Source organism: Quercus lobata, chromosome 5 (assembly GCF_001633185.2).
Source record: "Quercus lobata isolate SW786 chromosome 5, ValleyOak3.0 Primary Assembly, whole genome shotgun sequence".
Taxonomy (NCBI): domain Eukaryota; kingdom Viridiplantae; phylum Streptophyta; class Magnoliopsida; order Fagales; family Fagaceae; genus Quercus; species Quercus lobata.
The window spans coordinates 79,551,239-79,576,167 of NC_044908.1; the positions used below are offsets into that span (position 1 = coordinate 79,551,239).

The window sequence follows — 24,929 nt, forward strand, 5'->3', positions numbered from 1 at the left end:
CTATCTAGCATAAACTGTTGTAATAGTGATATTGCAACTGGAGGACTTTATCTGGCCCAGTTGAGCAGGCTCTTCATTTGAAGCAATATGCCTTTCGGTGAATGCAGGTTGCTTTGGAGTGGGCAAATCCAGAATCTCACTATTAAGCATTGAAATTATAGTCGACACAGTTGGCCTGTCTCTTGCCAATTCTTGCACACATAGAAGTCCCACATGTATGCATCTCAACATCTCCATTTGAAAGCAAGGATCCCATATTGTTGGGTCTACCAAAGCCATTATGTTATCATCGTTCCACAATTTCCATGCCTGAAAGATGACAAGTGTGAAAGACAAAAATTTAACATACTAATTAGCTGAGCTTTAAAGAAAAAAGATTATGAGTCAGATACCTACAAATCCTACAAGGCTCAAGTAGTACTGCTAATCATCATAAAAGCAAGTGGTTTTTCTCCCAGTAACAATCTCAAGTAACAAGACACCAAAGCTAAAAACATCTGATTTTTCTGAGAAAAAACCTTGCATTGCATATTCAGGAGACATATATCCGTTGCATTTGAAAAATAAAACACTTGCTCATCATTTGAGCACAAATAATGGTGTTATTATTTAAAATTTAATTTCAACAAAGCTCTTACTATGTCCCGATGACCCTTTTAGTATTGGCTTGATTTTCACTGCCATTGAAAATTCTAGCAATTCCAAAGTTTGATATTTTTGGATTTAGCTCTTCATCTAACAAGATCTTATTTGCCTTTAGATCCCTATGAATAATCTTCAGTCTAGAATCCCTATGAAGGTAGAGCAAACCTCTACCAATTCCTTCAATAATGTTGAAGCGTTTTTTCCAATCAAGGTGCTTTTGGTTGAGTGGATCTAAATAAATGGCGACAAAAAGAAATAACAAATAGTTAGAGTAAATTTGTAAATGGAGGTCAAGGGTTCAACACATTAAGTATATAGAAACCAGATTTCTAGATTTCAGAGTTATTCTATTGAAGAGTCTAAAAGGAAGGGAATTTAAATGTACTAACCAAAAACAATTGCATCCAAACTTTTGTTTGACATGTAGTCATAGATCAACATCTTCTCTTTTCACTACTATTTCCTGTCCATCATGCAACTTTCCCTGGCAAAAGAAGCAACGAATATAAGTACATATCTGTTTGATTTGAAGAAGAACTAATGAAGGCTACTAGAGCAACCATCACCTTATAGACTGTACCAAAGCCACCGCTCCCAAGCATATTAACTACATGAAAGTTGTTTGTTGCAATTGCCAATTCTTTTAGACTAAAAGTTGGTAGCTCATGGGGTTTAACGTCATTCGGGTTTTTAGATGGTAAACTCTCCCTACTTTTATTTTTCCTTGCTGTTACAAATTCTAATAGTAAGCTATGCATCTAGTACTTTCTAGTTCCCGTTACTAATGATAAGGCATATTACCTCTTTGTTTGGTCATCCATCTCCATAAGAAGTATGCGGTGCTGGGAATGGCCATTGCTCCAATAATCACTATAATTGTGATGATTACTTTCAAATTTCTCTTTTTTTCTGTGTATCAAAACAAGTTTCAAACTAATTCTTTCAAATTAGAGAAAATAAATCTATATAATATCTAAGAGTTAAAGCTAAGGCTAAGCTTCTGTTGAGTCACACCACATTAAAAAATATAAAAATATATCATTGTGTCATATCATCCACTTAAGTTTAACATCTTCTTTCTTTTTTTAAACTTTTCTTCTCCCTATTATTATTTTTTTTTTTTAAAAAAAAAAAAAAAACTTTTCTTCTCCCTATTAGTCCATAACTACTATTATACTTCTTCCAACTTTTCCCCTCCCCTTTTGCCTCTTTATCTCTCTACTACTATTTACTTCACTGTTACACTTCTTTCATCATTTCTTCTTTATTTTATTTTGACTGTTCTTCTCCCCATCTTATTTTGTATAAATTTGATACCATTTCTCTCGTTTAGTTCATATTTTTCTCACACAAAAAGTGTGAGTACACTCTCTCTCTTTGGATTTTTGTTCTTTCTTACAGCTGTAATTGAGGTTGATGGGCTTTTTTTTTTTTTTTTTTTTTTTCCCATCCATAAGTCTTCTCTCTCTTTCTCTTATAGCTTTGGTTGGATTTTGGTTTGAGTTAATACTTAGTTGGGGAAATTATACTTTGCCAACTGTGGTTTGTCCGAAAAACACTTTGCTTACCTGTGGTTTAAAAATTTACACTTTACACATCTGAGGAAACATCTGTTTGCTCCTGTTACCCACCTCTGTTAAAAATAATAGTGAATTTGTATTTTTTTCTACTCTTTTATATCTCTCTAAAAAGTTATGGGAAAAAAGATATAAAAGTTAGGTTTTAAAATTTTTAAGTTCATTCATATAATTAAAAAAAAAAAAAAACTTTGAAATTCAATATCAGCCATGTAACATATATGATCTTATAGCTAGATCAGAACCTGACTCATGAACTCAAATAGGAAACTCTTAATTTTTCACAGGAAAATGCTAATCCGAGAAAAAGAAAAAAAAAAAAAAAAAAAAGAGTTCACATACACCAAAACCAAAAACATTGAAAACTAATTGAAATAAAAGGAAAGCCATGCGTGTCAATTAAAAAAGAAAAAGTCCAGAAATAAAGCTTGGGGGTAGAGAAAAAGTCCACAAAAAAAAAAAAATGGTTGAATGTTTTTGTAAGAATGCAATTCAAGCCATTAAGAACATATAAAAATACCTTGTTGTTGCTGTTCGGGTGGGAAGGAGGACATTGTAATAAGAGGATGAGATGCTTAGACCAGGTTTGAGGTCTGTGCTCAAATCAAATCTTGAGCTGTTATTACTTTGATTTTTTAGCTTTTTATGTTTGGAGAGTAAAAAGACAAAGGATGGTAAAAATACAAATTTATCCATGTTTTTAACAGAGGTGGGAAATTGGAGACAAGCAGAGCTTAACTTAGGTGGGTAAAGTGTCAATTTTTAAACCATAGGTAGGCAAAGTGTATTTCAGACAAACCACAGGTAGACAAAGTGTAATTTCCTCTATTTAGTTTTTTTTTTCTTAAATAAGAATTTGAGTTTATATCCAAAAACAATCTACATAACTATGAATTCGAATGTGTTTGCCAATTGTTTAAGTAATAAATTATTATAAAGTCTATCTTTTATGCCTTTGGTTTCATTTTAATTTTAATTAAGATAAAATTGCAATTTTGTTATGAGTTTTGATTATCATGATAATCTCCATATTCCTTAAGAGATGGGAAATTTGAATAACAAACTTGAAAATTACAAATTTTAGTTGTATATTAGGCTGATATAACACATTATAATAGAAGTTAGAAGAATGTGGAACACCTTAAAAAAAATTAATCAAACACACCAAAAAATAATAGAATGATATATTTATAAAGATAAAAAGATTAAAAAAAATATTTGTAGAAATCTTTATAAAAAAAAAAAAAGACAATACTTGAAGCAATTGATGGGTGGAGTTGCAACTAGCTTAATCTAATGTGTCAAACTCAGGCTAATTTTGCCAAATAGCTTAATTTTAGTAAAAATTTAGCAGAAACCCATCCATCCAAATTTATTTAGTTATGTAGTACTCTTTTAGAACTCAAGTTCCAAACTTAAGTAACACATAATGCTTGGAATTCAAGTTTGGTAAATTCGAGTTTCACTTGTATTAGAACGAAGCACTTACCCACTGCACCAAAAGCTATACCTGATGGTAATGGTGCAACTTTATTCCCTTAAATGTGGCAACCCAACACCAACAGGTTGACTGAGACTTGACCTCTGCCTTTAGTAGGATGTTGGAATTGGCCCATTAGGCCTCCGCACAACAATCCCACCCCCAACATTTGCACATGCACAATAGAGTGGAACTTGTGACCTAGCCTTGATAGTAGGCCTCCAATAGCATGGAACTCAAGTTTATTAAATTTGAGTTCCAAAAAAGTGTTACATAACTAAATAAGTTTGGCTGAATGTGTTTCTCGTAAATTTTTCCGTAAATTATGCTATTTGGCAAAAAAGGCTGTGAAACTTGCTGGATTTTATGTTTTGTCAATTTATAATGGGGGTTGTTAAGTCAAAGAAGAGTTGGAGTAGTGAAGATCAACTAAGTTCCAAAACTTATCACCATAAGAATTAAAGTTTCTCTCTAGTCTAATGGATGATCATAAGCATAAGAGTATACAAAACTGGGAGAGACAAAACTGGGAGAAAAAAAAAAAAAAAAAAAAAAAAAAAAAAAAAAACCTTACCAAATTCCAAATAAGACAAACGAATATATATATATATATATCTAACCCACCAGTCGAGAATTTCTGTAGGTCAATTCCACCAGTGGAGAATTTTTGTAGGTCAATTAGGTTTCCACTCCATGACATACAACCAATGCCAGTATCATATGCATAAGCTACACAAGAATAGTTCTCCAAGCACTGCTTTCGACAATCATCTTTAGTTCGATATGACCACTCTGCAAAATTTGGCACTTTGACCATCTCCAGTTTCAAAAACTAATCTGCTTTTCCTCCTCCTTCACTTCTATTGTTCACCCTTTCACACTGCAATGGTGTCCTCCTCACACACCCACTCATCCAATTACCTCTATTCCATTCCTCAACAATCTTTGGCTCAAACCCTTTCAAACAACTGTAGATTGGTGAACTCAGAGCATAACAGCTTCCAAATGCACCACAGGTGCCATAAAAATCACATTCATTTGCTAGAGCAAACCCGACAACCTCCCAATCCTCCTTCCCATCATCCCAAAGTAATTGCTTTAAATTTCCTTGTGAATCCAAAAAATGTTTTGACAAACCTAGCCCGTTCAAACATACGCAACAAAGGGCATAGAACAAGCTTCTCTTGCTAAGAAATCCCATTACTTGTTCAGACCTTTTGTTTGTGTGTGAGGTTGCAGAACAGGGATGCCATTTTCATCTTACAAGTTACAACTTGGGTTAGTAGAAGAGGCTACTATAGACTACCAAAAGTCTTAAAACTTTGGCAATAAGTTGTTTATACGATTATATCTCATTGACTAACTCATTGGCGGCTTGAAGTAGTAGTTGTTGCTCTTTTTGGGCGGCTTGAAGTTGTTAATATCTCATTTGACCCTAGTCTAGAAGTTGCTCAATATTCTTTTCTTTTGAAGAAAAAGATATATATATAATGTCAGATCAAGGACAGGGACTAATGTTGAAACTAAGGAGGGAATAGGATATCTCAATTAATTTTCTTGAATTGTCCTTATTATAGGATACTTCTTAATTATATTCACACTATCCGAGTCTCAATTATGATCTATGTTTTTAAAACCTAGTGTGAGTTTGGATAGCGCATTTGCGCGTTTTCACTGGCGGCTATGTTTTTTGTATGGGTCTTGTACACTGTTCACGGGACCTGCAAGTACTTTTTTTCAGCAAAAACAACTTTAAAACTAGGTCTCGTGGCACTATTTACACATTTAAAAATTATTTTTCTTCAGTATTTTCAGTTTTCATCAATTAGCGGTATCTAAACAAACCCCTAATTTCCAAAAGTATCCTTACTTCTTAATTATATTCTTGAGCAGCATGGAGACTCAAACATATTATCCCGACTCCATTGAATAACTTATACACCAACCATTGGGCTATTTATTTTTCACTGGCGGCTGCATTTTTTGTGTGGGTCCCGTACATTGTTCATGGGACCTGCAAGTACTTTTTTCAGCAAATACAACTTTAAAACTAGGTCTCATGGTACTATTCACACATTTAAAAATTATTTTGCTACAATATTTTCAGTTTTCAACAATCAGCGGTATCTAAACAGACCCTAATTTCCAAAAGTACCCTTCTTAATTATATTCTTGAACAACATGGAGACTCAAACCTATTATCTTGATTCCATTGAATAACTTATACACCAACCATTGGGCTATATATTTTTCACTCTCTTCTCACAGCCACCACCCTCATTTTTGTTGCTTTCCATTTCTAATACTAACAATAACAACATGGAGACATAATATTTATTTATGCATTTTTATACTTTAATTTTTTTTCTTTCTATTTACCTTAAAAAAAGTTGTGGATACGGTTACTTTTTATAAATTTAATCCACGTATTTGTATTTTAACTAATTTTTGAAATAATAATGATACCAACAATATCAATATCTGGGAGAAAATGGGCATTTGTCATTAATTTATAAACTATGCAGTAAAATGCCCTTGTTTTGAAACTATTTAGCAAAATGTCCCTATTTTTGAAACTCGATTTTACAAAATTGAGTTTACAATTGAAACTCGACATTAGTAATGTTGAGTTCTATGTATATTTTGCCACTTAAATTTTTAAAAAAAATTTAAATGAAACTCAACATTACTAATGTCGAGTTCCATTTAAAAATATACATAAAACTTGATTTTGAGGATATTAAGTTTTACACAAAACTCAATTTTGTTAAAATCGAGTTTCAAAAACATGGATATTTTGCTAAATAGTTTTAAAGCAAATGCATTTTGCTTCATAGTTTGTAAATTAGGGACAAATACCAAATTTTCCCCAATATCTGATCCTAGGTTGACCCCTAGTCAACCTAGATTTTGGAGGGATTGGCTACCTAACACATAATTTATCTTATTACCTAACACATAATTAATTTCAACATAGATGAATGGCATCACCACTCACCACCAATAATAGGATTTTCCAAGTGTGATTTACTACCTAATGCGTAATTTATCTTAATGCCAGCCTAAGACCTCATTCTATCCCAAAATTGGTTATAAAGTTTTAAAAACTCATTAAAGTAGGTTTTTTTTTATTTTTTATTTAAAAAAAATAGTTTCAACCTGTGACGTTTGCTCCTAATAATTTTGTTTTATCATTAGCCCAAGATCCTAATTAGTTTTTTAGGCAATAATCAAACTCCAAATATCTTTTTAACAACAAGAGACTTTACCAATTAAACTAACTGTAACCCTCATTAAAATAAATTTGAGTGTTCTTTTACTAATGGTAAAGATATTAAGCACCTTGCAACATCCTTTAAACAAAGTTAAAACATTTTAGTTATCTAAAGTTTTAACAATTCATAAGACAATTTATTGATTAAATAATAATAAGTAAGAGCAACCACATCAGTTCATGCAAATTTTCTATCTATTTTGCAAGAAAAAACCTACTTTTTCTATTTTACACATCCAATTTTACAATACACCCATATCAGTTTATCTATTCAACACATTTAGTCAATAAAATATTCATTCTTTTTTACATTTTTTATTATTTCCTTCCCTCTCCTCTCTGCAACCCTCTCACAAACCCAACACAAATCCAAAATCACCCACACCCAGCCACCATCTTCTCCATTGAGCTACTGTCTTCTCTGTCAAGCTACAAACCCAACACAAACCCAAAATCACCCACACCCAACTGCTAGCCACCGAGTTGAGGGCATTCTGGACATTTCACATAGTCAAAAGTAGCTGCGAGATCAGCCCTTGGTCCATCGAGGTCACGACCTCGTTCCCGACGGTGATGAGCATGATGTTCCTAGCCGGGTTGTAAGGCAACACGTTTGAGTTCACCCACTGAGTCACCGAGTTCGGATTGGAAGCCAACGTCAGAATGTCGCCGTTAGCGGCTCCGATAACGATTCCGATTCCAGTGTTCGCGAGTGCCCTGATGATATGAAATGAGAACAAATGTGAGAGTTGTGATATGAAATGAGAACAAGAGAGTTGAGATGAGAGTCAGATGTAGGAGTGAAAAGAAATTATTAAAATAGTTAATACATGAGCTACAATGATCGTGCATAAAAGAAATTATTAAAATAGTTAATACAATAGTTAATACATGAGCTACAGTGACTGTGCATATATGCACGGTCACTGTAGCATTTGTATATTTATGCACAACTTTACACAATTTTACACCTACTAATGTGGGTGTTTTTTTTTTGGCTAAAATGTGTAAAATGAAGGAGTTTTTGTAACATCATTTTTGTATCAGTTTGGTATTTTGATTGTTCGGTGTTTGAATATATAGGGACTAAGGCCCAATGTTTGGATGGGTTTAAGCCCCATATCGTGATAGTAAATTGCTAAAATATGAGATAAGATGCAAATGGTAATCATTTTCGTGAGTTATGAGTATGCTTTAAAGCTCTTCATTATCTTCCTTCTTGAAAATGAAACATTAACCCTACACCAGTATCCCTCCTCCTCATTTATCAACCAGTGCCCACCACATTTCTAACCCAAAATTGAAATTTACACAAAAATGAAACCTCGCCTATCAAACATTTAAAAACCATAACTTCAACTCCTCCAACCTCACCATCAAATAGTTATCCTTTCACACCAGAAACTTTCTAATTTTAAAAACCACTGTTAGGTTCTAAATATTTAGAACAATTGGCAAATCGTGAACACAAACTTGTCTAGATATAGATCTTAAAGTCTATAGGTATTATTAGACAATGCTCAAGGTGATTCAAGTCAAGATTCAAGATCATACAAGCTGTAGGAAGAAGATTTCATAATCTATCTAGTTCGATCGATTGAAAGACAGGCTCGATCGATCGAAAGTTGTATCTGTAGAATTTTAATTAAGCCCAAACAGCAGTTCAAGCCCATTTAGGATTAGGGTTTCTAATCTACTTCTCCCAGTATATAAAGGAAACCCTAAGCACGTTTTTATGTGGCTTTTTAGAGAGAAAAGAGTGTGCCTCTTTTGTATTTAGGGTTTTGTTCCTAAAAAGCTCTCTTATGTCTTCTACCGGTACTATTGCTTGAATAATCTCAAGATCCGGTATTGTAGAAGTTGCTGCCTTCTCTAGTCATCAAAGGTGTTGATGATCTAAACCTTCAAGGGTGGTTTTGGAGTCACAAATGGAGAGTTTGTGTTGCTAAACCTTTGAGTGGGATCTCAAAGTCACAAACGGGGGTGTTTGTGTTTTGCAAAGGCCAAAGAAAGAAGGAGTCCGTGGATTCGGAGCTTGCACGTGGTCGTGTCAGTAAGTTCTACTGGTGGGTAGCAATAAGAAGTCGAGCATGGGGGCTTGTAAGTCTTATTGTATGAACTTCGATTCTTTCTAGTGGATTGCTTTTTACCTTGAGGATAGCTAGGTCAAATCCTCCCCAGGTTTTTTACCGGTTTGGTTTTCCTGGGTGATCATATCATTGTGTTATTTATCTTTCCGTTGCTATGCATGATATGATTGTTTGATTATGATAATCTAGACTTGAAATTTGGACTAAGTAATCACTTGGCTAATTACCTAGGTTAATCGAATTGTGTTTTAAGGGGTCTAAAAACTATCAACCACAAAACCAATACTCGAATTAACTTCCCATAAGAATTACCACCACACCAGCGATGGAGCCAAGACTTTAAGGGGGGCAATTTTACTGTTGCTTGCATGTTGCGACTCTAGCCTTCGGCTTTGTTTCTGAATAGCTAATGGTTTTATTTATTTATTTATTTGTGTTTATTATGTATGGGTCTTGGTATGAACAAAATTATTTTGTTTAAATTTTTTTAAAGGGCCAGGTTGTTTGTTTTGGGTAAAATTGATTGATTGGGCATAATTGTTTTTTAGCTTATACGTTTATATTCAACCATAAACAGGTCTAAGACATTTCTTCCTCAAAATTTCAATAGCTAAAAAGCAAAATTTTTCAAAAAAAAAAAAAAAAAAAAAAAAAAAAAATAAATTAAATGCATCTAAAGCAAAATTCAAAGGAAAATTGGAAAAAAAAGCTAAAAACTATGTCATACTGACCTACATAATCGCCCATAAAGAGATAATTGGTATCGGGAGCATTTCCTCCTATCCGAAAGAGCTCGATGAGATCATAGAATTGGCCATGGATATCACCACAAACCGTCACCGGACACTTCACCGGTTATACATTCCATTCCTCGACGAGAATCGTCCTCACCTGATCGCAAAGCATTTTCACCCCTACCTCTTGCAACGGCTTGCACTCCATCAGATGCTCGATCTGACGATCCAGATCCGTGTGCAATGGCATCGTTTTGTGTCTTTTTCAGTCAGTCAGTCACTCTCTCTCTCCCTTCGGTCAAATCTGCATCATCGAGATCGCCGACTTCACCGATCGAAATCAAATTAATACTGCGAAGGTCACACCGATCTTCGAGATTCAAAGATTTTCTTCAATCGAAAATGTTTTTGGATTTTGTTTTTTGTTTTTTGTTTTGTTTTGTTTTTTTGTTTTTGTTTTTGTTTTTGTTTTTGTTTTTTTAAATTTCTGGGTTTGTGTTCTTGTTCAAGACACCCATAGATCTCAATTCATATGATTTTTTAATTTTTAATTTTTTTATTTAGTTAAAATTAATAAATTAATTTTTTAATTTAGATGCTGACGTGGCATTTTTTAATGTCAAAAAATATTTTTTATTATTAATTTAGGCCACGTGGACATTAATTTAGTATTATTTATTTCTGCCGTTTACCACGTCAGTTTTCTCCGTTTCTAATGTAACAGTAGAGACCAAAACAGGAAGTGTTTTTCAAGATAGGGACTAAAAGCGGTAAAAATAAAATGTAGGTACTAAATGGGAATAGCCTAAAAATGTAGGGACTAAAAAGTACTTTTCACCAAAAATAAAAAATAAAAAATAAAAAAGCTAGGTTGGAGAGAGGGAAAAGGAATAAGGGGAAATTAGAGGAGCGGAAAATGGTCATAGACATTCCTTCTTTTTGTTTGGATGTTTTAATAATTTAAAAGTTAGGAGAGAAGAGTAGATGCTCGTTCTCTTATTTGGTTGCAGGGTTGTAATAAAAGAAAAGAATAATGTATAAAGAAATTAGCAATTATACCATCTATGTTTGAATTGCTGTAATAAATTTTTTGAATTTTCAAAGTGTTTGTCTTGATTAAAATTCTCGGTTTGACCATGAAAAAATGGTTTGCAGGCGTGTAAATTGTTTTATACCCTTCAAGGCTAGGGGTGGAATGTTGTGATATCAAATGATCAAAGTAAGGAAATGAGTTGAGTCAATAACATATTAAGTTAGGAGTGAGCTAATAGTCTTGTGCTACCTCTGAAATACTAGTCGACAAAGTTGTTGTCAGTATTAATTTGAAATATTTTATAATTTTTGTTGGAAGAACAAAATATTTCGATAGTTACTAATATTGGAGTACTGTTTTGAAAACAGTGAGTATTGAGAAATAAATCATGTTGCTAAGAGTCTTGTAACTCAAATGACACTTTTTAGTATTCTAATGGAGATGTCTAAATTCAAATACCATCCTCCCATTGTAAAAATAAACTAAATCATGATATTTGACAACTTTATACCCCTTTATCTTTTAATATATACTTAAAAGTGAAATGGTAATTCAATGTAGAACACTTTTCATGTCCTCTCATCTCTCTCTTCTTACAAGCAAAAGAAAGAAACATTTATTTATTATACTATATTTCTTTTGAGAAAAATGTCATTTTCCATTCTTTCCTTTTTCATCTACCCACTTGCTTTTTTTATCAATCCCACCAAAAAAAGAAAGTGCGAGAAAAGGAAATAGCAGTAGGTGCTTCACTGCATTAGTACTCATCAGGTGTCCTAAACCCACTATTTTATTGTTAATTAACTCGCATATTACATCTAAACTCTTAAACAAAGCTTTCAAGTATAAACCACAGGGTTCTAATTAATGGTGGAACATGCCAACATACAATAACACGGCTTTGAAGAGGAGACTTCAATGTTGGGAAAACTCTAATTTTCTCATTACTACCATAATTGGAAATCCCCAAGATATTCTATCACTAGTGAATTGGATCATAATATGAGTAGATGAAAATTTTAATTTAAGAGAAAGTAAAAAATATATATAATTTTTATTTATGGAGAACACAAAATTTCATTACTTAAAAAAAGGAAGCTATATGACATTGTTTATTAAAAAAAAAAGATCACTGCCCACTGTTGGTTTGGTAAAGAGGATTATATAAAATGAATATTTCTTAATTAATAGGTTAATACGTTTAAAATGAAATTTTCTTATGAGAAACACTTTGTTACAGATGACTAATTCTAATCCTAATATATGATTTTACGAATATTTTAGAAAATAAATTATATATTATATTTCATTACAAAATAATCACATATACTTATGAAACACGCTTGTCGTTACAGGTTTGCGACTAGCTTAAAATAAAGGCCAAGGCGAAAAGTGTGTGTGTATATATATATCACAAATGGACATTAACATAAACATAAACATAAGCATAAATGCAAAAATTCACATTGAATTCAACAATTTAATAATTTATTAGAGAAAAACAACTAGATGAATTTTTATATATTTTAATAACTAAATTTTAAATTTTTTATACAAACATTTATAAAGAAAAATTTAGTGATATTTGAATAGTAATTTTAATTTTTTTTTTAATCTTTGATTTGAAATTCTACTTCTTATTTACCCAATTTTTCCCACTAACTAATTTATATAACTATTAATGGTGTATTTGTGTGGAAGCTCACTATTTTAGTTAGCAAAAATATGTGTGTAATGAAAGAAAGATAAAATATGGAGTCAATTTTTTTTTTTTCAAAATAATTTAAAAAACAAATGGATGAAAGTATAATTTTAAGGAAATTACTTGATTTGCTTGTTCAACAAGATCGAGAAAAGAATTGTTAGGCTGATTCTATGGTACTGCAATAACCTTGTAGTGACTCTTTCATATTAATTTAATAAAGTCATACTTTGAGGGTTCTAAATTTCTATTCCTTTACTTTGTGTAAGCAATCAATTAGTTGATGCAACAAACAAAAGGTGGTGCAACATTCTCAAGGTGATTGTCATATGTGTGGTCTTTTTGCTTCTAGTTAAAAGAAAGGCAATGTTAAAGGTAGAGTCACACACTCTTGTAGAAAATTTTCGGTACAATATTCTTAAGGTAATGACATTTGGGTTCAAGAATAAATTCTATTCCTTTGCTTTGCATAAGCAAAAAATTAGTTGATGCTACAAAGAAAAGATGGTGCAACATTCTCAAGGTGATTGTCATTTGTGTGGTCTTTCTATTTCTAGTTTAAAAGAAAGGTAGTACCAAAGGTAGAGTCATACACACTCACACACACACAAACAAACATTAACATCAACATGTGCATATACACAAACATACTGAATATATAATTAATAATTCATAGAAACCATAAGCTAATAAGTGAATACATATCTATATATATAATAATAGGTGAAACTTAGAAAAACTCAAATTAGAATTCTAAATTAAAGTTCCAATTTTGTGCCATGTATCCTAAATTATTTATTCCTAAAGAGTTTTATTTCTTAATTTTAGAATCAAATGTGGGACCACAGGTCCACATCATAAATATTCATCCAAGTGAGTTGTTAAGTATAAAAACCAAAGAATTTAGAATAAATGAATCATTAAAAAAAAAAAAAAAAAAAGTGCTTCACAATAATTTTTAAAAAAATATGGACAATTTACATTTTAGACCAAATAATATCCTTACAAAAATTTTTAAAGAGTTAATAAAATATAAAAATGACTATCAATAGTATTTAAATTATATATATAAGAATCATATTATACATCTTATTGTATATTTTTAAGTGTATCCACGCATATACATGAGGTTACAAGCTAGTTTGTGTATACGTGTGTATGTGTATATATTTCAATAAATTAAATTATATATATATATATATATATATATATATATATAAGCTCACAAAGAACAACAAAATAATGAGTTTTGAAAGGTAATTCTAAATTTATCTTTTATGTATATATATATATATATATATATTTTCTATGTGATTTAAAATACTACTTATTTATCTTTTTATCTCACTAACTTATTAGTATAACTATTAGTTGTATATCAATGTGGAAGGTCAGTACCTTAGTTGGCAAAATCCCAAAATTGTGAAGGGAAAAAACCCTAACTAAATTGGAGAAGCAATAAAATGTGTGCAATGGAAGAAGGATAAGTAGAGGAACTAATAAAATAGTCTGAAAGAAATTATGGTGGGCTAAAAAATTAGAAGTAAACATATTAAAAATTTTCCAAAATAATTGGAAAGGAAAATGGATGAAAGTATAATTTGTAACAATTTTAGATTCCAATGAAATGGCTTCATTTACTTGTGCAACAAGCTTGAGGCAATTAATAATGCATCTGGAGAAGAGTGCGTCGAATATTCCTTTCTTGAAAACTCATTGAATTTAACATAATGGTAATAATAATTTGAAAGGTAAATGGATGAAAGTATTAGCATAATGATTTTAGATTTAGATAAAATGGAATCATTAACTTGTGAAACAAGGTCAAGAGAAAACTTTTCTGAGTAGATTCCTAAAACCATTGTTAGGAAGATGATTATGAAATTCTTTAAACTTGCTCAGTATTGAATTATTTCACACACTTCACATAATTTTTTTATACAAATGGTATATTGCGTTAATGATATGGAGGTTTATCAGTCTAGGTTACATAATGTGTGTGAGATGGTTCAAATGGTATATTGCATTAATGAAATTGCTATGTTTTGAAAATTTTGAAAATTATGATTTTGAGGTCAAATGAGTCTTGAGAGTTTGAGAGCATGAATATTCATGGTACACCGCTTCACTGTGCATTTTCATGTTATTGTATCATATATTGTGTTGGGCGTGATAAAACTTTAGAGAGCCTCCAATTGAGTAGTTAATATAACATATAGAAACATCACTTGACCAAAAAGACTTAAGGCTATGTTTTGGGGTGCAACTATGTTATATTAACCACTCTCTCTTTGCCTTTCCATGGGTTTTGGCCAAATCCTACTCGCTCCCACTTGCCTATGAATTTTTTCTCCATCACCAACACACCATCCATGGCCCACTCGTAGGTCATCAATGTCGTTGGCTCTGATATCACTTGTTGGGGAGATAGCACTTTGGGGAGTCACCAATTGAATAGTTAATACATACATACATATATATATACACAAATTTTGACTGGAAAGACTTAGGTTTATATATTTGGGCCTAACTATATATATTAGTCATTCCCTCTTGACATTCTTGTTTAATATGAGACTTCACTCACATGTGCATTTTCAACATATTGAAATCTTTATTGAGTACATGTGCATTTTGCATTTTTATTTTATTTTATTTTATTTTTTGCATATTCTACTTTACGTTTTTTTAATTTGCACATTCTTGATCACTCTTTGACAATCAAAATATTTTTTAGAAGGTTTTTCTTTTTTTGATTGCTTTTTGATTAACTCTCAATTGATCAAAAAATTCATAGAGATTTTCTATTTTTCATGAAAGTAGTACCGTATTAATTAACCTTCGATCGATGGAAACTTGTCATGAAAGTGTTACTATCCCTATTGATTGATTGATTGAACTTAGAATTCTTATTTTAATTTTCTCATTTTATGTGGTCATATTTCTCTCTCTCTCTCTCTCTCTCTCTCTCTCTCTCTCTCTCTCTCTCTCTCTCTCTCTCTCTCTTCTTCTTTCTCTCTTTCTCTTTCCCCAATCACTTAAGTTGGACTCCAAATCCTTCAAATGAATCTTATCAATGTCCTTTAATTCCTCGATCGTAGAGATCTTGGCATGGAATCTCTCGGGTAGAGAGATTTGAGCACCTTTCTCACAATCTTGGGTTCAGGAATGGTTTCCCCAAGATTGAAAGCTGAGTTCACTATGTCCTTGAGCTTGGCATAGAACTTATCGAACGACTCATCCTCCTCCATCTTGATCTCTTCAAAGCTTGTAGTAAGCCTTTGAAGCTTCGAATCCTTGATAGCCTTGGTTCCTTCATAGGTTGTTTGAAGGATGGTCCATGCTTCCTTCGTAGTTTCAGTGGAGGATATCTTCTTGAATTCCTTATTAGTGATTGCATTGAACAAAGCATCAATGCCCTGCTGTTGAAGTTTGCCGCCTTGATCTTGGCATCATCCCAATCGGCCGGCGCTTCCTTCAGCTTGGTCCAACCTATCTCCACAGCTTGCTACACCTTTTTATCTAATGACTGCAAGAAAGCTCTCATGCTTACTTTCCAATATGCATAGTTAGTGCCATCAAATAAATGATGTATAATAAGGGACTATCCTCTATCCATGACAAACAGGGGTCAATGGATCACATAGCAAAGATTAAAACCTAATCAGAGTCTGCCTGCTTTGATACCACTTGATAGGCCAAAAACGTATTGACCATTTGTGATAAATTAATTGATTAATTAGTCAAGTTTATTAATTAATCATATTAACATGCAAACGCATGGTAGCATAACCAAATCACCAATTAAACTAAATGCAGTGAAAATTAAATTGATACGGTGATTTATTTACGAATGGGGAAAAACTATACGGCAAAAACCCCATCGAGTATTTTAAGGTTACCACTCCTGAGAATCCACTATTATCAAAACAAGTAGTTACAAGTAAAGGAATTCCAATACCTTATACCAACGTACAGTTGAACCCTTACCTCAATACACAATTGGACTTGTTCTGTAGTGACAATCTCTCCTTTTCAATGCACAGCTCTCAGTACGTGAGTAACCAATTGTGTGGATCCCAATACGCGGCTTCAATCACCAACTAGAGACGGTTGTTGGCTGCAAAGTTCTTCAGTTTATCAAATGATGAAGATCGAGAAGTTCCTTGGTTACAAAACCCTACGATGCATAAACACAGCAGCTTCTTCACAAGAAAGATGAACTAGGGCAAATTCTGTCTCCGGTCACAATTTGCATGAACAAACTTTGCTCAATACTTGTACAACTTGTGTCTACTTTGACAGCCCTTAAAATAATCCTTTTATATGTCTAGGGTTGTGAGAAAAGAAAGCCCAAACATACAATCACGGATTGAATGAAACACAGTCCTGAAAAACTGAACTTCATAAACCTCGACAGATTCTTATCTGTCGAATTGCTGTCGAGCCACGGGCTAGAACAGCTCTTCAAGGCTTGATAGATGCTAGTTGTCGAGCTTTAATGAACATCACTTTTCACACTTGAATCTTGGATAGACTTGCATGGCTTTAACACTTGAACTTGAAATCTTGTTTCTTGAAGTATTAAACACATCCTAGATCTACCCAATTACAAGTAAAATGCGTTTTGTCAAAGGATTAGCCAATTACATAAAATAGTGACATATGTTCCTAAAATGTGAAACACATATGTCCTAACAATACCATATTCCGAGGTAGCGATTGGTGGAATTTACAGGGTTGAAGAACCCCAGTCTGAAAGCACTCCCATTGGATATTATGTATGCAGGGTCTTTGATGGATTGAGAAGATTTAATGGTGTCAATTGCAACTCCCAAATTCAAACAAAAGCAACAAAGGACAGACAACAAGTTTGTCTTAAGTCCCATAACTTGTTCTCTGGCCTACTTGTGTCCGAGAATGCTAAACAGGTAGGCCTTGTTCATCAAACAAGTTACAGCTTTGTTTATTCGGGAAAAAAACAAAAAAGTTTAACCTTTGGCTGGTAGTTTTTTAAGAAAAGGCTACTCTAGACTTTCAAAAGTCTTGATCCCAAGAAATAAGTTTGTCATATAAAATTATAAATCAAAGGGGTTTGTTCCCTAGTCTAGATAGTTTCTTCCTTTATCAAAAAGGACAGGTTGAATTTCAACCAAGGACTAGGCGACTAGGGATGGGAAATAATTAAAGAGACAATTGGAATAAAGTACTATAATTAACACTGAATAAGACGCAGGAATAGAATCTACAAAATCCTAAAAAATTAAGTATAGATCCCTATGCAGAAATAAATACATTAACAGTTAATCACAAAAAATAAAAATTATATACCCAACAGAATATATGTATACAAACCACAGTTTATGCAATAAAATCAAAAGCAATAGAGATGGTGACACAGTACATAGATTAATCATGATGTGGAAAGCCTAAGAACAATCTCTTGAAGATAACATCCATTTTGTGCCTTTTGTAAGCCTCCTTTGTTATTTATTTATTTTCCTTTATTTTGCCTTAATTTTCCCAACATCCTGACAACCTAGTATTAGTAGTATATATCTTCTCTTAAGTAATATTTCATGACAAGATGATCTTAGTTATTTAAACTACATTCACTGGACATATGCATCTTTCTTTTGCTTTCCTTCTGATCAAGTGTCCTCAACCATCATGGTTGAATATCATGAACCAAGCTGAATGATATCCTCTCCCCGTCAACTTCTTTCTTGTCACACGTCTCTATTATCTTCAGCCTACGTGACTCGGAATACACCTCTGATCAATGGCCTTCATTAGCTTTCTTTCTGGTCACATGTCGTAATCATCTTCATCTAGAGTTTTTCAAACCACAGTCATGATCAGTAGACCGCCAAGTATGATCAGCACCAAGATTAGCATTTGGAATTGACATTGGCTTTCTTTCTTGTCAAGTGTCTTAGTTTGAGGCTTCAAAATTATGCAAAAAAAAGTGCCTCAAGTGAGGATTCTAAAGCTGGTAACAATTTTAACAGTATATTGAAAGTGGTGACTCTTCAATTAAGAATTTTTTTGAAAGTTTTACCTCTTCAATTATGACCTTTTAATGGTGCTCTTTCATTGTTGTGTCTTCGTTGTCCATTTTTAAAATCATATTCAGTTTTTTTGTGCAGAATAATTGAACAAATATAAGAAATTCTGAAATTTTATAGAATTGTTATATGTAGAATTCAAACATTGTTATATCTAAACTTTGAAAAGAGAGTACGGTTTGCATCCTTAAAGATGCTAAACAAAGGGAATGCTATCTCAAGCACTTTCTTCCTATCTAGCATAAACCGTTGTGATAGTGGTATTGCAACTGGAGGACTTTATCTCGCCTAGTTGAGCAGGCTCTTCATTTGAAGCAATCTGTCTTTCAGTGAATGCAAGTTGCTTTGGAGTGGGTAGATCCAGAATCTCACTATTAAGCATTGAAATTATAGTCGACACAGTTGGCCTGTCTCTTGCCAATTCTTGCACACACAACAGTCCCACATGTATGCATCTCAACATCTCCATTTGAATGCAAGGATCCCATATTGTTGGGTCTACCAAAGCCATTATGTTGTCATCGTTCCACAATTTCCATGCCTGAAAGATGACAAGTGTGAAAGACAAAAATTTAACATACTGATTAGCTAAGCTTTAAAGAAAAAGGATAATGAGTCAGGTGGACCTACAAATCCTACAAGGCTCAAGTAGTATTGCTGATCATCATAAAAGCAAGTAGTTTTTCTCCCACTAACAATCTCAAGTAACAACACACCAAAGCTAAAAATGTCTGATTTCTCTGAGAAAAAGCCTTGCATTGCATATTCAGGAGACATATATCCGCTGCATTTGAAAAATGAAACATATCCTCATCATTTGAGCACAAATAGTGGAGTTAATATTTAAAAATTTAATTTCAACAAAGCTCTTACTATGTCCCGATGACCTTTTTAGTATTGGCTTGATTTTCACTGCCTGTAAAAACTCTGGCAATTCCAAAGTCCGATATTTTTGGATTTAGCTCTTCATCTAACAAGATATTACTTGCCTTTAGATCCCTATGAATAATCTTTAGTCTTGAATCCCTATGAAGGTAGAGCAGGCCTCTACTAATTCCTTCAATAATGTTGAAGCGTTTTTTCCAATCAAGGTGTTTTTGGTTGAGTGGATCTAATTGAATAGTGACCAAAAGAAATAACAAAGAGATAAGAGTAAATTTGTATATAGAGGTCATGGGTTCAACATATTGAGTATATAGAAACCAGATTTCTAGATTTCAGAGTTATTCTATTGATGAGCCTAAAAGGAAGGGAATTTAAATGTACTAACCAAAAACAATTGCGTCCAAACTTTTGTTTGACATATATTCATAGATCAACATATTCTCTTCTCCCTCAATGCAGCAGCCAAGAAGTCTTACAAGATTTCGATGTTGCAGCTTAGAGATCACAAACACCTCATTCATAAATTCTTCAAGCCCTTGTCCAGAGGATCTTGATAGTTTTTTCACTGCTATTTCTTGTCCATCATGCAACTTTCCCTAGCAAAAGAAACAACGAATATAAGTATTTATCTGTATGATTTATAGAAGAACTAATGAAGGCTACTAGAGCAACCATTACCTTATAGACTATACCAAAGCCACCTCGACCAAGCATATTAGCTACATGAAAGTTGTTTGTTGCAGTTGCCAATTCTTCCAAACTAAAAGTTGGCAACTCGTGGAGTTTAACATTGTTCAGGTTTTTGGATGGTAAACTCTCCCTGCTTTTATTTTTCTTTGCTGTGGCAAATTTTAATAGTAAGCTATGCATCTAGCAATTTCTAGTTCCCATAGTTAATGATAGGGCATATTACCTCTTTTTTTAGTCATCCATTTCCAAAAGAAGTATGCAGTGCTGGGAATGGCCATTGCTCCAATAATCACTGTAATTGTCAAATTTCTCTTGTTTTCTGTGTATCAGAAAAAGTTTCAACTAATTTTGTCAAATTTTTGAAAATAAATCTATATAATATCTAAAAGTTAAAGCTAATGCTAAGCTTCTGTCAAGTCACATCATATCAAAAAATATAAAAATGTTAATGTATGCAATAAATTTTGCTACTCTATCATTGTGCCATATCATCCACCTATTCTCAACATCTTTTTTCTCTTTTTAAACTTTACTTCTCCCTATTATTTAAAAAACAAAACAAAAGCTAAAACTTTTCTTCTCCTTGTTAGTCCACAACTGTTGTTACACTTCTTCCAACTTTTCCTCTCCCATTTTGCTTCTTTATCTCCTTACTACTCTTTACTTTACCATTACACTTCCTTCATCATTTTTTTATTTTTATATTTTGACTTTTCTTCTCTCCATCTTATTTTGTATAAATTTGATATCATTTCCCCTATTCAATTTATATTTTTCTCACACAAAAAGTGTGAGTACTCTCTCTCTCGGTGATTTTTGTTCTTTCTTATTGCTCTAATTTAGGTTGATAGGTTTTTTTTTTTTTTTCCTAAATTTCCCAGCCATAAGTCTTCTTTCTCCCTCTTATAGCTTTGGTTGGATTTTGATTTGAGTTAATACTTAGTTTTTTTTGGAAATAGGAATTTGAGTTTATATCAAAATACAATCTACATAGCTGTGAATTTGAATGTGTCTACCAATTGTTTGAGTAAAAAATTATTATAAAGTCTATCTTTTATTCCTTTGGTTTCATTTTAATTTTAGTTAAGATAACATTGTAATTTTGTGATGGGTTTTAATATCATGATAATCTTCATATTCTTTAAGAGATGAGAAATTTGAATAATAAATTTAAAAATTACAAATTTTAGTTGTATATTAGGCTAATATAACACACTGTAATAGAAGTTAGAAGAATGTGAAACATCTTAAAAAAATATTAATCAAACACACCAAAAAATAATATAATGATATATTTATAAAGATAAAAAGATTAAAAAAAATATACTTGTAGAAGTCTTAAAAAAAAAAAAAAATACTTGAAGCAATTGATGCGTGAAGTTGCAACTAGTTTAATCTAATGTGTGAAACTTGGACTAATTTTGCAAAATAGCATAATTTTAGAAAAAATTTAGTAGAAGCACATCCGGCTATATGTAGCACTTTTTGGAACTCGAGTTTGTCAAACTCAAGTTCCAAGTGAAACTTGAGGTTACCAAACTCAAGTTCCAAGCTTAAGTAACATATAATGCTTGGAATTCAAGTTTGGTAAACTCGAGTTTCACTTGTGTTAGAACCAAGTGCTTACCTACTACACTAAAAGCCATAGTTGAAGGTAAGGGCGCAAATTTATTTCCTTAAAGGGTGGTAACCTAGCGCCAATAGGTTCACTGAGACTTGGCCCAACTTGGCCTTTGCCTCTAGTAGGATGTTGGAATTGGCCCACTAGGCCTCCGCCAATAGTCCCACCCCAACACCTACACATGTGCACCAGGGAGTGAAACTCGTGACCTGCCTCTAATACAAGGCCTCCAACAACTTGGAACCAGGGACAGGCCTAGGATTTTAAACTAGCAGGGGCTTAAAAAGAAAAAAAAAAAAAAAAAAAAAAAAAAAAAAAAAAAAAAACTCCAAATAGGCATCCATATAGTATAAAAAAAATCATCATTTCTAAATACATTAAGATGCAATCATTTACCAACAAAGACAAAAACATATAATAATAATAATAATAATGTCTTTTTTTAATACTAAGCTAGCTAAGAGTTTTTTTTCTTTTTTGGTTGAAGTTAGAGCATTCACAGTGGTGGTGCTAAAATTTTTAGCTTATAGCACCTCAAAAATCTTCTTTATCTATTTTACCACCTCACTTTACAATACACTCAATATCAAATGTTTTATTTTTTTATCACTTCATTTAAAATAATATAAACAAATCATTAAAATAATAAAGGAAACGAGAGAATTTGAGTTTTTTTTTTTTTTTAAATTATCAAGGAAGAGATATAATTTAATAAAATATTGTATTTTATTTTTAATAAATACTACAGTCAACTGGTATTTATATCAATTTACTATAGTTGCAAAAAATTTAGCTTTAACTTCTTCAATAACACATGATTTTTTGGTTCTTTGGTGGTAAAATAGTTTTTTTTTTTGTTGCTAAAATACAATCACCATTGTGAATGTTTTTATTGTTTTTGTTAAGTTTTTGGATTGGATAGTTGCTATTTGCGTAAGGCTTGTTAGACTTATTGAGGAGAAAGAGGGCTTAAGGTTTTAGAAGGGGGCCCAACTATAAAAATAAAATATATAATAACTATAAAAAAAAAAAAAAAAAAATGGACCCAAGGGACCCCACCTGGGTTCGTCCTTACTTGAAACTCAAGTTTGTCAAACTTTAGTTCTAAACTCGAGTTCCAAAAAAGTACTACATAACTATATAAGTTTAGTCAAATACATTTCTCCTAAATATTTCCTTAAATTATGCTATTTGACAAAAAAATGCCGTGAAACTTGTTGGATTTTATGTTTTGTCGATTTATAATACCTAAACATCTGACCAATGTGTTACTGATCAGAAAAGGATATATAAAATAAGGGAAAGAAAAAAGGGGGGGGGGGGGGGGGGGGTTTAAGTCAAAGAAGAGTTGGAACAGTGAAGATCAACACTTCACACCATATGAAATAAAGTTTCTCTCTAGTCTAATGGATGATCATAACCATAAGAGTATACAAAATTGGGAGAGAGAAAAAAATGAACTTACCAAATTCCAAATAAGACAAACGAATATATATATCTAACCCACCAGTGGAGAATTTTTGCAGGTCAATTAGGTTTCCACTCCATGACATACAACCAATGCCAGTATCATATGCATAAGCTACACAAGAACAGTTCTCCAAGCACTGCTTTCGACAATCATCTTTAGTTCGATATGACCACTCTGCAAAGTCTGGCACTTTGACCATCTCCAGTTTCAAAAACCAATCTGCTTTTCCTCCTCCTTCACTTCTATTGTTCACCCTTTCACACTGCAATGGTGTCCTCCTCACACACCCACTCATCCAATTACCTCTATTCCATTCCTCAACAATCTTTGGCTCAAACCCTTTCAAACAACTGCAGATTGGTGAACTCAGCGCATAACAGCTTCCAAATGCACCACAGGTGCCATAAAAATCACATTCATTTGCCAGAGCGAACCCGACAACCTCCCAATCCTCCTTCCCATCATCCCAAAGTAATTGCTTTAAATTTCCTTGTGAATCCAAAAAATGTTTTGACAAACCTAGCTCGTTCACATAAGCGAAGGTTGAATAAACTATCTCTTCTTTATCATATACTAAAGTGTATCCCCTATGATAATCTAGAACCCAGCTCTGCGCTCCAGTAAAGAACTGACCATTCCATGGACCAGTCCGCCAATATGGATGACCGTCTTTCCAAATGAAACCTTGGGGAATGTTTTGTGGATTAACGCCTGCCGAGAATCTTCCAGTGGATGGATCAGAAGGGCTCTTCCATGATGTCAGTTGTATTTTCTGATTTGTTCTTAAATTGTTACTAAGTTTCATCCTTGGCAAGACTGTATCACAAGGATGTTGAAAACTCTCCCATACAATTGCTCCTGTTGTGTCGCCTTGCAAGACAAGGTTACCGGAATCCAACAGAGTGGCACTTGAATTGGGTACAGAATTTGAAACATTTGATGACCACAGAATCTCTGCCTGTCCATTTAGTACCAGATTTCCATCCTCATCTATAGTAAGAACCCCAGAAGAATCCTTAAGGGGTCTCTCTCTGTTAGCTACCCATACAACACTGAAATAAGTGACCACAGAAATCTTATTATACCATATTCCGAGGTAGCGATTGGTAGAATTTACAGGGCTGAAGAATCCCAGTCTGAAAGCATTCCCATTGGAGATTATGTAGTCAGGATCTTTGAGGGATTGAAAAGAACTAATTGTGTCTCTGGCAACACCTAAGTTCAAACATAGGCAACAAAGGGCATACAACAAGCTTCTCTTGCTAAGAAATCCCATGACTTGTTCAGACCTTTTGTTTGTGTGAGTTTGCAGAACAGGGATTCCTATGAGATATAGTAGCCTCTTCTTAATTAAGGTGTTTGCTCATGGTTCAGGAAAAGACAAGTTACTTTCTTTGTGATAGATATCTAATAACAGGTGGTAAGTCTTAGTTTTTTTATGTGGTTTCTCGAGATTGGCTGTATTACTTGAGTTTATAATGGGATTTTTTTAAACAAAAAAAAAAAAAAAAAAAAAAAATTGTAATGGGGATTTACTCACGGAATAGCCAAAGGAAGAGATAATTTGGATTTTGATTGGCAAAGACGAAGGGGTTCACTGAAATCAATTCCACGTTCACATAGATGCCACCTTCTGCATTGTCATACTCATACTCTGCC

At 32.9% G+C, this 24,929-nt stretch overlaps 2 protein-coding genes and 1 long non-coding RNA gene across 3 annotated transcripts; all 3 read right to left on the reverse strand.

The window, feature by feature from the left end:
• Nucleotides 1–1,094, reverse strand: LOC115991237 (G-type lectin S-receptor-like serine/threonine-protein kinase At1g11300). Its single transcript, XM_031114967.1, has 2 exons — nucleotides 1,035–1,094; nucleotides 1–309 (listed from the first exon to the last, which is right to left on the reverse strand). Exons 1-2 carry the CDS (start codon nucleotides 1,074–1,076, stop codon nucleotides 1–3), a joined length of 351 nt encoding a protein of 116 aa, XP_030970827.1. The 5' UTR covers nucleotides 1,077–1,094.
• A 359-nt stretch (nucleotides 1,095–1,453) lies between these two features.
• On the reverse strand, nucleotides 1,454–4,306 carry LOC115991650. Its single transcript, XR_004092268.1, has 2 exons — nucleotides 4,277–4,306; nucleotides 1,454–1,515 (listed from the first exon to the last, which is right to left on the reverse strand). It is a non-coding gene; the product is annotated as an uncharacterized LOC115991650 (long non-coding RNA).
• Nucleotides 4,307–18,768: 14,462 nt separating this feature from the next.
• On the reverse strand, nucleotides 18,769–24,576 carry LOC115991238 (G-type lectin S-receptor-like serine/threonine-protein kinase At1g11330). The gene is made up of 7 exons (XM_031114968.1): nucleotides 23,265–24,576; nucleotides 20,402–20,497; nucleotides 20,167–20,327; nucleotides 19,874–20,084; nucleotides 19,477–19,714; nucleotides 19,234–19,387; nucleotides 18,769–19,144 (listed from the first exon to the last, which is right to left on the reverse strand). The coding sequence occupies exons 1-7, from the start codon at nucleotides 24,544–24,546 to the stop codon at nucleotides 18,836–18,838; spliced, it is 2,451 nt and encodes an 816-aa protein (XP_030970828.1). The 5' UTR covers nucleotides 24,547–24,576; the 3' UTR covers nucleotides 18,769–18,835.
• Between the last annotated feature and the right edge of the window lie 353 nt (nucleotides 24,577–24,929).